Source organism: Pteropus alecto, unplaced genomic scaffold (genome assembly GCF_000325575.1).
Source record: "Pteropus alecto unplaced genomic scaffold, ASM32557v1 scaffold45, whole genome shotgun sequence".
In the NCBI taxonomy this organism is placed as follows: Eukaryota; Metazoa; Chordata; class Mammalia; order Chiroptera; family Pteropodidae; genus Pteropus; species Pteropus alecto.
Genome location: NW_006442491.1, coordinates 16574605 through 16590709, shown reverse-complemented (window position 1 = coordinate 16590709; position 16105 = coordinate 16574605). Strand labels below are relative to the sequence as shown.

General features: G+C 36.6%; 1 protein-coding gene across 7 annotated transcripts in view; it reads left to right on the top strand.

The window, feature by feature from the left end:
- The window catches only part of PTPRA (protein tyrosine phosphatase, receptor type A), a 114882-nt gene that overhangs the window by 62898 nt on the left and 35879 nt on the right, over positions 1-16105 (top strand). For 5 of the 7 annotated variants that reach the window (XM_025039686.1, XM_025039685.1, XM_025039684.1 and 2 more), the window contains 3 exons: positions 125-460; positions 5143-5169; positions 15436-15520. In XM_025039686.1, coding sequence (XP_024895454.1) covers positions 125-460; positions 5143-5169; positions 15436-15520 — 448 coding nt within the window. Of the gene's footprint in view, positions 1-124; positions 461-5142; positions 5170-15430; positions 15521-16105 lie in introns of those variants that run through there. The other 2 variants (XM_025039687.1, XM_025039688.1) reach the window with 2 other exon arrangements.

Below are 16105 nucleotides of genomic sequence, written 5' to 3'. Positions count from 1 at the left end.
GTGTGTCTGGTCTTTGGTCTCCAAGTGTTTGAGAGCTTATTAAGACTCGTTGCTTTGTGCCTCATAGCTTTTGAGCTATCATGTTCTTAGTGTGATGTTTCCTTATTTTTTTTGGTGTTTGTAGTTTCACCTTCAGTAGGCGTTACAAGAATTATTAAAGCATCCACAGCAGAGTCAGTAAAAGAAGAGACCAAAACATCAAATCCTACTTCTTCAGTAACTTCTGTGACGCCAACATTCAGCACTAATCTAACTCTGGAATCCACCTATGTAACCACTGTCAATTCTTCAGACTCTGACAATGGGACCACAAGAATAGTAAGCACCGATTCTGTAGTCACTACAATTTCACCAAATGGAACGTGGCTTCCAGATAACCAGTTCATAGATGCCAGAACAGAAACTTGGGAGGGGAATTCCAGCACCGCAGCAACCACTCCAGAAACTTTCCCTCCTTCAGGTACTAGAGATGGTTTCTATTGTTTTTTCTTTTGCTCTTTGGGTTTATTTACCCTTTTATTATTTTTGTTTGTATTTTCTAGCCATAAAATTTCTTGAAATAAGTAAAATTCCCCAAGCAAAATGATGAAACCTAGAAGAAAGGAATTATCAGGAAAATTTGGTTAACACAGTTAAGAGGAAAGAAGAAAGATTTGGGGAAGTCCTGCTTTGCATGCGTTCCTGGTTAGATTTAGGGAGGTTAATTGTGTTTAAAGGTAGAGAAGAAGGTTGAAAACGTAAAGGAAGGGAGCTAATTGATGATGCAAGGAGACTAAAGATGAAAGGATATAGAATCTAAGTAATAGGATTAGCCTTTAAAAGGAAGGGATCCATGGAGACCATGGGAATGAGAATGGGTCTGGATGTCTGAAACAATTAGATATGGAATGGAAGGCCCCTGTCCAGAGGGTGGAGTTAGAAAAGGGAGCTCAGGGAAACAGTTGAGTTGCAGTGCCAGCTTGTTCAGGGCTTCAGCCCAGCCTGGGCAAAGGATATCTGAGTGTTCTCAGAAAAAGTAATGTAAATGGTCTTTCCAAATATGAAAAGATGCTAACCTCATTTAGTGAAATACTAATTTTCACCTCTCAGATTGGCATAGATACAGAAGTTTGATAATTTACTGCATTGAAGAGAGTGTAGAAAAACAGGCACTCTGACACATTTCCAGTGGGAATATATTTCCCAATAGAGGGAAATCAGGCAATATCCATCAGTTTACAAGTGCACCTTTAAAATCATTTATCCTACCAGTGTTCTTTTATACATGCTTGAAATGATAAATCGTGTTGTTTGTAAGAGTACTCTATAAACAACCTTAACATACACTGATAGGGAAGACTGGATAAATGCATTAAGGTATATCCATACAATGAAGCAGCTCTTTAATATAGAACAAGAATGATAGACTAACTGAAAACAACAATGTGCAGAAATGTACACAGTATATTTGTTATTTGTAGTATAAATAGAAGAAAAAGGAATCTACATATGCATTTGCTTATTTTAAAAAGAAAAAAGCAAAGGTCAATAAGAAAGAAAACTTTAAAAATTAAAGAATTAATTCAGAATATGTTCAGTATCCAAATAACAGGAGTTTTAGAAGATGAAAACAGGAAATGGAAGAGGGAAATAGAAAACTAAGCAAAAATATAAGGCAATGATTAAATCCAGAAAAAGATCATACAAGAAAAGTAATCACATTATACCAGTAGCTCAGCAGGTAATAATATTACATGGGCATAATAATATAAAGCATCACATACTGATTTAACCAAGAATTATGATGTAACAGTTATGTGGGAGTATTGGTAGAATGGTGGCGATGAGTAAAATGTGTGGTTTCAGACTGATATCTTGATGTACCATAATGATTTCCTTGTGTTTTACTGACCTTGAACAACAGTTGCCAGTGAAATGTAGTCTCAGTCTCCTCTGAGACATGAAATGTGTTTACTGTGTTAGAATGTCAGGCTTTTCTGACTCATTTATAGAAGCTCTTTAATGTTAGGGAAATGAGCCCTTTGCCTACCTACGATAAAGCTGCAGATATTTTTCCCTAGTTGTTCATCTACCTTTTTACGTTGCAGAAGCCATCCTTAGCAATTAAAAATTTTTTTTAATTTAAAATTTCATATATATAAAAACATTTGGATCATATATAAGAAGGCTCCTCTACTCCAATATTATTAAATAATTTTCCTTAGGTTTTCCTCTAGAATTTTATGGTTTCTTTCTTCTGTGTATGTACATGTACTCATGTGTATGTGCTTATTAAATCTTTGATCCATTTGCAATTTATTCTGATGTGAAGCGTGACTAGGTATCAGTTTTTTCCGAAATGGTTAACTACTTGTCCTGATACCCTTTAATGAATAACCCATTTTTTCCTCACTGATTTGAAATGACAACTCTTTCATATATTGAATTGTTATGTATTTAGGTTCCCATAAGTATTTGAATTCTAGTTCTCAGCATTTATATTTTCTTTTCATCTTTTTCTCTGTGTACAGAATCCCACCATTTTAATAATTGTAACTGTAAAATATTTAATATCCGATGAGTTTTTGTCATTTTTCAGCATCTTGCTAGCAATTCTTCATTATTTTTCTTTATGAATATTAGAATCAACTTGTATAGCAGGAAAGAAAGTTTTTACTGATCATGTTAAATTTATAGATTAACAGGGACAGTTGACATCTTTAAGTCTTCCTATCCAAGAATATGGTGTTGTCTATCTGCTGGTCTTATTTTGTGTTTCTTGAAAGTGTTTTAAAGTTTTTGCCACTCATGTCATACATATTTTGTTCAGTTTCTTCATATTTTGAAGATTTTGTTGTTTTGTTTTCTGTTAGTATAAATGGAGTATTTTCTTCTATTATGTTTTTTAACTGGGTGCTGTTGGGATATAAAGGCTATTGTGTGTGTGTGTGTGGTTTTTTTTAATTAAGATATTATTGACAAATAACTTTAGTTTTAGGTTTACAACATAAGGCTCTTGATTTTTGTAGGTGTATGTCATACTGGTCATCTTAATAAATTTCTTTAGTATTTGACATAATTTTCTTCAGATGATTTAAGTCTTTAAATCATCTCATCTGCAAATATCTCTTCCTTATTTTTAGATATCTTTCTTCTGTTTAAATGAATTGGTGAATACCTCCCGAACAAAGTTAAGAAACTGGTAAAAGCATACAGCCTTGTCTTATACCTGACTTTAAGGAGGATGCTCTCAGTGGTTTTTTGTTAAACATAGTGCTGACTCTTGGGTTGAGATAAACATATTCATGTTCATGATTTATCAATTTATTTCTGTTTTAAAGAGCGTTTATTTCAAGAACAGGTGCTAAATTTTGTCAGTTGCCTACTCAGCATCAGTGAGCAAGGTCTATATGAATTCTTTTATCATATGCTATGGTAAATCATATTAATAGATTTCCTAATTTTGAACTATTTACATTCCTGCAAAAACAACTCTACTTGGTTGTGCTGTATTTTTCTTAAATGAACTGTTGCAATTTGTTTGAAATTATTTTATTTGGGATTTTTCCATTGATATTCATAAGTTATTCCTAAATGAAATTAGTCTGTGTGTTTCCTTTGTATTTATGCTATGTTTTGGTAAGTTTTAGTTTTCTATATTTTGTTTTACTTCATGGAAAGAATTGAAGTTTACCTAGAAAACTGTATTTCGTTCATGTTTTCAAAATTACTTGGGAAAAGTCATCTCAGGATAAATTTTTTACATAGCTATGAATATTTCTTATTTTATATTTTTATGTACTTTTTCTCGTTTAGGTTGGCTATCTGTTTCATAGTTCATTGCTTTTTTCTTCCAGTGAATCTGCTATTATATATATATTCTGTCTTTTTTACTTTTTATTTCATTAATTTCTTTTTTATTTTTATTCTTTCTGCTTTTCTTAGATTTATTTTATACTTTTTCTGACTTCCTGAATTGAATGTTTAATTTCTTTATTTTCATTCTCCCCACTTAATTAATATATTTAATGTTGTTAATTTTTTATAAGCATAGTTTTAGCCATATCCCAGTAGTATTCTTGTAAGTAGCTGTATTAGTTAGGGTTCAGTCTAAGCTACTCTGACAAAGACAGGCCAAATTCAGTGACTTAAATTAAGACAGAAGTGTCTTTGCCCGATCATATTCCAAAGGTAGACAGGGCTTTGCCTTATTAGGGACCGAGTTCCTTTTTTCTTGTGGCCTTGACATCTCAACAAAGTTGCCCTCACCTCTTGGTCAGAGATGGCTCTCATCATTGGATTCTGTCTGATTTTAGCCTCTGGGAAGGGTGAACAGAGGCCGTGGAGACAAGCAATTTCTTTTCCAAAGGATGTGACCCAAAAATTAACCCTCATCACTTTTGCTCACATCCCATAGGCTAGAATTCTTCATATGACTATACCCAGTACAAAGGAGTCTCAGAAATGTAGTCTCTAGCTAGACAGCTTTGTGCTCAGCAAACACAAAACAAACAAAACAGGGGTTCTGTACCAGAAACAAGAATAGAATGATATTGGGAGAGAGTTGGTGGATTCTACCACAAGACTGATTTTATTGTTATTTTTTAGGTATTGTATGATTTTGTTTTTTAATTTTCAAGGTTTTTTTTTGTTAATTTCTAGTTTTATTGCATCATGATGAAAGAATATTGTCTGTATTATTTCTACTGTGGGGAATTTTTAAGGACTTGTGGATATTCCACAAGCCTTCGAAAAGATTTTCTCTGTTAGTATATAGAATTTGGTATGTACCAATTAGACTGTATTGCCTATTATCATTTAGATCTTTTATATCCTTAATTATGCCCTGTTGAATTTTAATGACTAAAAGACATAAAGACTTCTAATACTAATGTGTTCGTATTTTTCTTTGTATTGTACTTTTTATGAATATTGATGCTGCATTGTTTTTGTACGACGGAAGAAGGACAAACCACTGATTAAAGTTTAGTAAATCTGGGCAGTCTTGTTTCCCAGTTGTTGGAGGGTGCTTCATTCTAGCGCCAACATATACAAAGAGGAAAGTATCTATATTCCTAGAGCTTATTTTGTCTTACCTTAGATCGAATAGTAATGTTTTTCTTTAATTTGAGTGAATGTTTCTATTTTTCACTTATTACACAGGTAATTCTGACTCGAAGGACAGAAGAGGTGAGCTGCTCACCTTATGTCTGTTGTCCCTTTTACAGTATACAACATTTGTCATGTTTCCTCTGCTCACAGTCTGTGGTAACCTTGTACATCTGTGGCTGTTACATGTTTACTTTCTCTTAAGTTCGTTTCCATATTAACCTCATAATAAAGAGTAAGAGAAACAAGTACCCATTATGTGTTTAAATGTTGATTACAAATTCTAACAGCTTTGATATAATAAAACACCTGTATTTTACTTTATCATGTCACCTTGTTAATATTACTCTTTGGTGATATTAGGCCATAATTTATTTGCCATAGTTAATTACTGATTTCTAGGGCCTAGTTATCTTTAAACATCCTACTTTTGTGTTTTTCCTAGTCAGACTTTATGTGGGTTCTATGGATTTTCAGCCCTCTGGTGTAAAGTTTCTATGACCAGAGATGCTGTGTCAGTGGTCTAAGCAGGACTGCCAATTCTCTGGTCACCCACCAGAAAACAGTGTATGTGACACATTTTGCTTAGGACAACAGTACAGCTACCATTAAAGAGCATAAGAGAAAACAAGATCATCCAACAGTGTAAGAAATCAGAATTGCATTTAATTTTGAGAAGTGTTAAGCTGTGATTATTTTATCAAATCAGACTTTTTGAGGTATTTTTTTCTGGTTCCATTATTTACTATGCACAGTTTTTCCTGCATAATTAAGTAATGGAACATTCGAAGGCTTATGAAGTCCATTAAGTAAAGATAACTTGAATCATAGAAGTAGATACTTAACCCTTTATGTGTTATATATCTGCCACTATATTTGTTGAGAAATAGTGTTATCATACTGTAGAGATTTCCTTTAATTTTCCAGCTCTTGCTGTCCTAATCTTAGGAACTAGATTTGATTAATGTATGTCCTTGCTATTCATATTATCTTATGATTCTATTCAATGTAAAACTTTACAAATTGATGTCGCAATAGATAATTATACATTTGATCCCTAAAACTGCTCCTTTAACCAATATTACCATGAAGGCAAAATACAAAGTGGTAGGCTTCAAGGTTAAACATAAGGTCTGTGATTCTTCCTCTACTTGGTGTATATTTTCTTACTATTCAGCCTTTTTTTCTGCCTCCAGGTAACTAATATGGATTTTAGTAGTCTCGGTATTATGGTTAAAAAGATTATTGCTAATTGTGACATGCTAATATAATAAATTTCCTTTTTAAGTTAAAAAATAATTTTGTATATTGCCTTTGACCAAACAGGAAGATGAAGAGGCAGTCTCTAAAGTCCCATATATAATGACAGTTTTACCAGAGCAGATCTTTTGAAGATTTGTATAAATTTCGATATCACATTCTTATTTTAAAGCCAAATGCTTTTTGAGAAATGAGGTGATTGTTTTGAATTTACATTATAATGGGTTTGCTAACAAATAATGTCTTATGAATTAAGGGTTATATGTTTTTATGCACTGGCCTCAGGGATGCTTTTGAAAAGCAATGGCTGGTGTTTTAATTGTCAAGCAGAAAAGAATAAAAAGAGGAAGAGAGCCAGGCAACTTTGCTTCTTTTTTTTTGAAGTCCAAGAAACTGGTTATTTTCTCATGTGTATTGTTTTTTAAATTGTTCTAAATTATTTTGGGAGAACCAGCTTTTTTCCTAATTGTGATAAAATATACATAATAAAAAATTTACCGTTTTAACTGTACAGTTCAGTGGCATTAAGTACATTCACGCTGTTGTGCAACCATCACCACCATCTATCTCCAGAACTTTTTTATCATCCCAAACTAAAACTCTGTAACCTGTTAAACAGTTAACTCCCCATTTATCTTTCCCCCAGCCTCTGGTAACCACCGTTTTACTTTCTGTCTCTATAATTTTGTCTATTCCACTTAAATTTTGTATGTAATTTAAGTGGAATCATACAATATTTGTCATTTTGTTATCAGTTTTTCCTTCAAAGCATTTTTACTGGTGTTAATTTGGATGATTTGTGTAATATATGGTAATGCATTAAATCCAGTTCTGGCATTATCTACCAAGTACCTCTTCATGATGAAGTCAGTGGTTGTAAGTGTAGCCTCCAGTTGTTATTTAGTCTTCACTAGTTTTGCATCTCAGTTTTATTAGTTTTGTTCTAGGGGAAACAGAGACAGAGATTTATATGCAGCAGGTTTATTAGGTAGTACTTTCTTCCTACAGCACCTGTGAGACAATAAAGGCAATAGTATTGGATAGGAGGAGGAAATGAGATGCCATACAGTCAAAGCACAGGCAGCAAAGACCTCAGTCCCATAGGAAGCTTTGGAACTGGGATTGGGGAGAGCCTTTCCTTTGGCCAGGCTACTCTCTTAGGCCAAGGGCAGTTCCTGGGGAAGGACTTGGCTGAGAACCATTAGCTGCCAACCTTCTCAACAGCTGGGGGAATAGGTTCTTTGGTCCTAAAGGAGAATCTGTAACATCTACCACTTTTCCCATGAAGTTTGAGCAAGAGGGGGATGTATGCATGCTCCCATTCGTAAACAGAGATTTTTTTTATCATCTGAGGATATGCTGTTGAATGATTTTGATATATCTATGAAGGCTGAGGAGTGAGTTGCAAAGTGGACTATTTGGAGAGGCAGTGTTTGCAGTGATTAAAAGCATGAGCTTTGGAGCTAGACAACCTGGGTTTGTATGTCGATTCTACCACTTACCAGCAGGGTGGGGTAGGTGTTTAATTTCCCTGTGCCTCATTTCACCATTTGCAAAATAGAATAGAAACAGAATTTCCTTCATAGGGTCGTTATGAAGAATGAAGTAACACATACGAAGTGCTTGGCCTAGTGCTGCGTCAGCATATAGCAGTTGCTCAGCAAGTGTTGGCTATCACATTGCTACTCCTACTACCATCACTCCTCTGTTACCATCACTATTATGTGGGAGACTAGGGAGATCAGGAATCTCACCATTCATTTAGAGCTCTTGGAAACAAAGTTACTCCTAGGCTTCCTGGAGGCTACTACTGTGTGAGGCAACTTCTAAGGCAAGGTCATCTTACAACCGTACTACCATAGACATTAGCTAATCCTCTGCCCTGTACATTTTAAACAAAATTCTTCATATACCCATCTCATCCTACTTTTTATTTCGATAATAGGATTTTCATGTGAAGACCTTATAAGTGATACTTGTTAAATAGCAAGAACACAGGATAAATTATTTTAGGTGTACAGTAAGTCTTAACGTCGGTAGGTTCTGTAACTTTAAGCAAAATTATGTAGAATGAAACTATTCAAGGACCTGCTATAATCATTTATATAACTTTTTTTTTTTTTAACCTGGAAATAGTATCCTCTTAATATTTGTGAAGGAGCCCTTTAGCTACAGAGTTCAAGAACTGGGCAAGATAAGCATTAAAGTTTCTCAGCTATCAGATCAAATCGCTGCTCCCCCTGGTTTTCTCCTTCAGTACTTTTCTAGAGTTGGAGTCTAGAAAAAAGTTGATGTTTTTGTTTAAAGAGGTATTTTTGGATTATTGTAGTAAGTGACATTATTGTGAGCTCCATGATGGCTTTCCCTAAGCACCTTTAATATATTTATTCAGCACCTGTTAGATGCTGAAGATTCCAGAAAGAAAAGAAAAATGTTCTCTGTTCCATGAAAGGAACACATGAACACTAAGAATCAAAAGTCTGTTCAGTTACATGCTATTGGATATACCACACAAAGTGCTCATTTTATCTGGGGAGTGGGAGTGAGGCATGGAGGTGAGCTTTGGGCAGTTTAAATTAACATAGTAACTGAGGAAAATGAGAATGCACCAGTTAGGCTAAAAGCAAGGAGACATAAAAGAGCAAGTCATGTATTTGAGGAAATGCACACAGTTGACATGCACGAGATGGGGTTGTGGCTAGAGGTAGCCTCAGCAGAATGGGCTTGTTGGTGCATTGAGCTCAGGAGTCAGGGCATCTCTTGGTGATGATGGTAAGGAAGGAAATGACATGCTCAGATTTTTTGTTTATAACTCCAGAGGCCTTAGGGAAGATAGATGGGCCATAAAAATTAAGATTTCTGAATGATAATTTAGCCTAAGCCAACAGTGAGTGATTGGGCTCAGCCTAGTGGTTTTGCTTCCTGAGGTAACCTGGTGACTTGCTGTTTTTAGAGCCAGTAGGAAGCACATAAAACAATATTACAACTCTGCCTTTGGGAGTTGATAGATACTTCTACAAAAACATGTTAAGACAAATAAGTGAGACTTAGAAAGTATGGATTTTACTTTACTGATTATTTTTGTAGTTGACCATGGTGTGTCTAGGTCCTAAGGTGACTGGCCTGTCTACATGTGAGTTCTTAGAATAATATGACCTTTTGTTTTCTTGGAAAGGGGATATTGCAAATAAATACCTGTTGTCTAAGAATACCGTTTTAGTATTTTTTAAATGCCCCGCCCCCTTCCCCCACGCCTGAGTCTAGGAGGTAATATTTAGCCAGAATGAGTTGCACGGGGAGGTGGGGAGAGCAGGGCATGTATAGATGTACCTGCCTTGCCTGCATCATGCAAGTCCACTTCTTTAGAGGACCCAGACCAGGACAAGCCTGAGTACGAGAGGATGAGTCTGTCCAGTTTGGGAGGAGCCCTGCAAAGGTGACTTGATTCTGAGCCTATCTCCAAGTCTGAGATTTGATATAGGGAGCTCTGAGTTTTCTCCTACTTTCTTTACAGACCTGAGTCTCCTTCCCTCACTGAGGCCTGGGAACATCTTTACTATCTGTATTGTCTTTAACTATATCAAAGACATGGATGTAATTCAGATGTCAGAAGGTAAAATCTGACTTTTATGATAGAGAACTGTTTTGACCTGAAAGCTGGTAAGAGTTATAAAGTGTTGTTAGTCCTGTAGCTATGAAGAGTCTGAAGAATAGTTTAACTTTGTGTTCTTGCCTTAGATTTCCAGTTGTGTAATATGGGCAAGTTAATCTTTCTGCTTAATTCCTTCATAAAATAGGGTCAATGGTATTTATCTTAGAGGTATTAGAATAATTGAATGATATCATATGTGTATGGTGCTTTGCTCTGTGCCTGTTACATAAGTGCTTAAACATTAACTGTAGTAATTTTTATTAATTTCTAAATTATCTGGTATGCTGACTCTTTTCCTGTCATATTGTTTATAGATATCAACTCTACCCTAGTGATCATAAACAATACTGCACTGTTTGTGCCTTCCTGATACTCCATCCTTCTATTTAGGACTTTTTATGACCACCCCATCTTACTTCACAGAACACCTCCCCCCTTCCCTCTTTACCCTGCCTTATTTTTCTTTATAGCACTTATCACTACCTGTATTATATATTTCTTATCCGTTGTCCTGTCTGCCCTATGTGGCTGTGCTCTGACAAAATTTTATGTATGAAAACAAGCAATGGATTACATTTGGGCTGTATTTTCCCTGTTCAGTCATGGTTTAGGAAGTTGGACACAGTTATCCTCTAGGCTGAGCTGCCTTTCTTTCTCTTTTTCCCTTCTTCATCTATTGTGGCTGCCCAGATTATCCCAAGCACCACCCTTGATCTTTGTCTTCAGGGCCCACCCAGGAAACCCTCTGTGAATCATGTGCAATGTATAGATCTCTGGATGTCAATTCTAACCAAACCAAATATATATACGTGTGTGTGTATGTAAGTATATGTATATACATATATATATGAAATAATGAGGAATATTTAAACAGTAACTGAATATTAGATTATATTAAGGAATTAGTGTTGCCTTTTTAATGAGATAATGGTATTGTGATTATGTTAAGAATCCTTATCTCTTAGTTATGCATACTGAAGTAATTAAAGTTGAAATGCTATGTCTTATATTTGCCTTAAAATAATCCAGTGGGATGGGTATGGACCAGTGGTTCTAAACTCAGGACAATTTTCCCTCCGGAAGACAATTGGCAATGTCTGGAGATGATTTTTGGTCATCACAATTGGGGGTTTGCTACTGGTATCTAGTAGGTAGAGGCTGGGGATGTGCTTAAACATCCTACAGAGCACACGACAGCCTCCCACAACAGAGAATTATCTAGCCCCAAATGTCATTAGCGCAAAGGGGAGAAACCCTGGTATAGATGAAAAAACTGGTATGTAATAATAATGTTGAAGTGAAGTGATAAGTACATAGGGATTTATGTAGTGTTCACTTTACTACTATATAAGTTTGAAAGTTTCTCATAATAAAAAGTTTTAAAATATATATATACAGCATTTCTTTAAGAAGCTAGCTATCAGCACTCCGACACCTGCTTCCCTCCAACTCTGTATAGAGCTCTGTTTTTCCAGCTGAGTCTAGATGGGACACCACTGCTTGTTACTCAGCCTGTAGGTGTACTGGTTCTGCTTTGGCAAGCCTTTGGTTAAAGACCATCCTCCTACCCCAAGGCTCACCTTCATCCCCAGTCAGTTGACTGAGCGTGTGGTGTTTCCAGTCCCAGATTGGTAAAACCAGTACTTACCTTTCAAGTAATGTTCTTTGGCTCTGATTGATCCCTTCAGCAGTCCAGTCCCATCTGTTTTGTCTTTCACAAACCCCTCAAAGTTTTCGGTCTACTGACATTGTTCTTTGGTGCCTTCTCAGTATGCTTTTGATTTGTTAGTATTTTTATATTTTTTCTATTATTTCATTGTCCTTTTAGGAAGAGAAAGAAGTAAAAATTACTGATTCAGCTTACTATCTCAGCCAGATGTCTCTACTAATGACCTTTTTAATACTTGTTATATAGCCCTCTGTGATTGGCATTTAACAAAGACATATTTAGTGATAAACTAGTAATTATTTTTATTCACTGATTGTAGTCCAGTATTTGTTTATTGCCAACTATGTGGAATTCTGTGCTAGGTTTTAGGTATATGATGAGAAATCAGGTATGTAATCCTTGCCCTTGTGGAATTTATGTTGTAAAGGAGAGACATTCATTAATCAACTAAACAAATAAATATATAATTACAAAGTCTGTGAGGTATTATCAAGGGAAATAATATCCTATAAGAATAATAAAGGAAATTCTAACTAACATTGACCAAGTACATGATGTGTGCTAGTTACTATGCCAAGAACGTCACATGGATAATTTCATTTAGTCTTCAGAATAACTAATTTTAGAGATAAGGAAGCAAAAACTTAGGATCCTAATTTAGGAACCAGAAAAGATCTCCCTGGGAAAAGTTAACACTTAAAATGAGAACTGGATGACTAGGAGTTAACCAGGCAAAGAATGGAAGGAGACTGTGGAAAGCAGAAGGAATAACATGTTCAAAGACTTAAGGAAGGAATGAACTCATTGTGAAAGGATACCAGTAGTTGAAGTTTAGTGATCAAGGAAAGAGAGTAGCAGGAGATAGGATAGGCAGAGGCTAAATGGGGGAGATTGTTATGGGCCAGGGTAAAGATATTAGATTTCCTTCCAAAGGCTTGGGAAACCATCGAAAGATTGTACATGTGAGAGGAGCATGATCTAATTTGCTTTCTTAGAGATCACACTGCCTGCTTTGTGGAGAATGAATTGGCAGAGGACAGAGGCTTACTGTGACCAAGATGAGAGAAGATGGAGATTTAGAGTATAGCGATGGCAAGAGAATGGAGAAAAGGCAGAAAAAAAAAATGAGGTGTTTGTTTTAGCCCTAAAACATATTACTTGCAGCTGGGTTGAATATAGAAAGATAAGCATGAGGAAGAAATCAAGAGGATTTCCACATTTCTTACTTGAGCAACAGTGGATGGCAGTGCTAGCTTATGAATGATGAGAGAAAGGTTTTAGACACAAATTTTGCTTGCTTGTGAAATTTAAAGTGGAGATGGTTTATAGGCTCAGAAGAGAAGTCTGACCAAGTGATGCAAATGTGAGAATTACTAGTTTATCATTTCTGCTTATAGCCATCTGTCTGATCATATCAGCTAGTGTGTAGAGAAGAGCGCCAGGGACAGAGCCCTGAGGAAATCAGACATTTAAAGATCTGGCGTTGGAAGAGGAACAGCTAGCAAAGGAAATGTGATGGAGCAGCCAAAAGATAGAAAATCAGAAGAGTGCTTTGTTGTAGAAACCAAGAGAGGAAAGTTCTTCAAAAAAGAAGTAGTAGTCAGTTTGAATGCTCATTTTAAGATGAGAGCCACCTACCAGGCTGTGTTTGAAAATTGCCATTAACAAAGAAGTATGGTATAATATCTCCCATCTCTTAAAAAAAAGACTTTACATCTTCCTCCCACATGCTATTCCTTTTCTCTGTCCTCACCTCAAATAAGGAATTGGTATCTTACTGTCTCCTCTTTTCATCTTTATTTTACTCTATTTAGGCTTTCTCACCATCTACTCAACCGAAATCATTCTTGAAAAGGTCACCAATAGCTGCCATCTTGTCAAATTCAGTTTCACTTCTGTCTTCATTCTTCTTAATCTGTCGGTAGTATCTGATTGAGCTGATTACTCCCTCCTTGAAAAATTCTGTTGTTGGCATCTATGAGACCATATTCTGCTAGATTACCTCCCATCTCATGACCGCTGCTTATGAGTCATTTAGTTAGCTGATCTTTTAAAAGAATGTAAATCTAGTTATTTCTCTCCACTGTTCAAAGCCATTCAATCACATGGTGTTTCCCATCACATCCAGAATTAAATCGACACTCATTACCATGGCCTACAAAGCACTAAGTCCTCTGGCTCCTGCTTACCTCTCTAGCCACATCTTGTACCAAAACTGGCCTTTGTGCTATTTCTTGAACCTGCCAAGCTCCTTAAGAGCTATTATACTTGCTGTTCCCTGTGCCTAGAAAGCTCTTTGTCCAGATCTTTGCATGGTTCACTTCTTCACATTATTTAGATCTCTGGTCAATGTAATCACATCTGACCTTTCCAAAAGAAAGTAGCTGACCAATGCCCTCCCCAACCCATCACTCTCCAATCCCCTACCATAGTAACTTGTCCCTGTCTAAAATTGTGTTTACTTGTTTATGAACAGTGTCTCCTCTTCCCCCAGAATGTAGGTTCTCTATCACTTGTTTGCTTGATCACTTTTCTATTCCCAGGGTCTAGAACAGTGGCATATAATTGCTGGTCCATAAATATTTGAATGCATGCTGCTAAGAGGTTTAATCAGATGAGGATGGGAATGTTTCCATTGGATTTGGAAATATGCCATTCGTTGATGTCCTTGATGAGCAGTGTAAATGGAACACTGAGAGTAAGAGCCAGAACAAGAAACCTGGAAGTAAAGAATTAGAGAAAATGACTGTTTTATAAGACAGCTGTTGTGAGAAGTTAACTGTGAAGAGACATGGGTCTATTGGTCACTGGAGAAAGTGTAAGTGAGGCCAAGAAGACAGGTCCTTGTGGTGACAGTAATGGACGTAATCCAATCCAGAGCGTATGTGACAGGATTGAGTCTCACATGGGAGGGACATGTCCTCCCTTTTAGCAGGATAGAAAAATGGTTTTAGCAGGATAGAAAAATGGTGAAGATAGTTTCAAACTCAGTTTGGTTGTGTAGTTCGTGGAGGGAGAATGAGAATAAAGGAGGGTGAGTCAGCACCTGGTCAGCTGCCATGAGAAAGGAGGCTAAGTAAGTATTGGTTGGAAAGGAAGCCAAGGCCCTATGGCATAGAAATCCAAGGGCCTACCTTCTAATATATCTCTAAGCCAGATGTTGCCGTAGTTGGGGTCCTGGTAGAAGGACCCCTGGTGACTGTAGAAAGAGGTAGAAAAGAGTACTCAGCATTTTTTGGAAACATAGTGTTAAGGATCTAATAATGTCTCCTTGTTTTAATCAGAAACAGTGTTCTCTGTGCCAGAAACCATTCGGGTTTATGATAGGAAAATTATCCTTTTTCTTTCCTCTCTCATCTTCCTCTAGATGGAGCCCATCGAGGCTGGGAGAGAATACATTGTTAGCTCTGCACACCTAGCTTGCCATCAGGATTGGACATGTTCATGCTTTCAGATATTTGAGTATTTTTTATGTGCTAAGCACTGTTTTAGATTCTATAACAATAAACAAAACAACGTCTCTGCCTTCAAAGAGCTTTTATTCTAATGCAAGAAGACAGAGTAAACAAATGTATAATAAGTCAGGGATTGGGTAGCAGTGGGAGGTGTTCTATCTTTCAGTCTCTCACTCACTCTGTCCATGTCCTGCCATCTACAGAAGCATTGAATGAGCCCTTCTTCCTCATCTGGGTGTTTCCCTGAGCAGCCAACTTGACCCCTCCATTGCACACAATGGTAATGACATGTTTTGTTCTCTCGATTTCAGATGAGACGCCAATTATTGCAGTGATGGTGGCCCTGTCCTCTCTGCTAGTGATCGTGTTTATTATCATAGTTCTGTACATGTTAAGGTGAGCATGTGAATTAATGCTTCTCCGTTCTTTTGGACTCCATTTCAATAACCCAGGATCTCAAGTCCACACAGTCTAGAAGACAATAGGATAAAAACAGTGAATAGATAGAGAAGAGGAATGACTCATGATCATGCTTCAAGGATTAAAATTCCACTTAGAAATGGTTTAAAAGCTTTACATAGTCTTCCTCAAAACTCAGCCCCTCCCTTTTGCTTCCATCTGTCCTAAGTCCAGCCCCACAACTCGAGTTCAGCCTAAAGCCCAGGATGGTGGTTTGGAGGTTGAGGGAAAAAGCCAGTGTGTGTTGTTACTGATGGGTGTTTAAGATCTTCAGATCTAGCCCTGTTGAAGCAACTCCTAAAAGGGCCCTGGTGGAGATTATGTGCTCAGTAAAGGCCTACTTGATTTCTAGTTGAGGATTTGTCCTTACCTTGGCACGCTGAACTAAACCATGTGAGTTACAGGGTTCCGCCTTCTGACTTTCTTTCAAAGTCTTCTAATAGTACTACTCAAACAGGTAACAAAAGCAAAAAAGAGAAACCCAAGGGAGAAAAGAGGGAAGTGTATTTGTTCTCTTCCTGC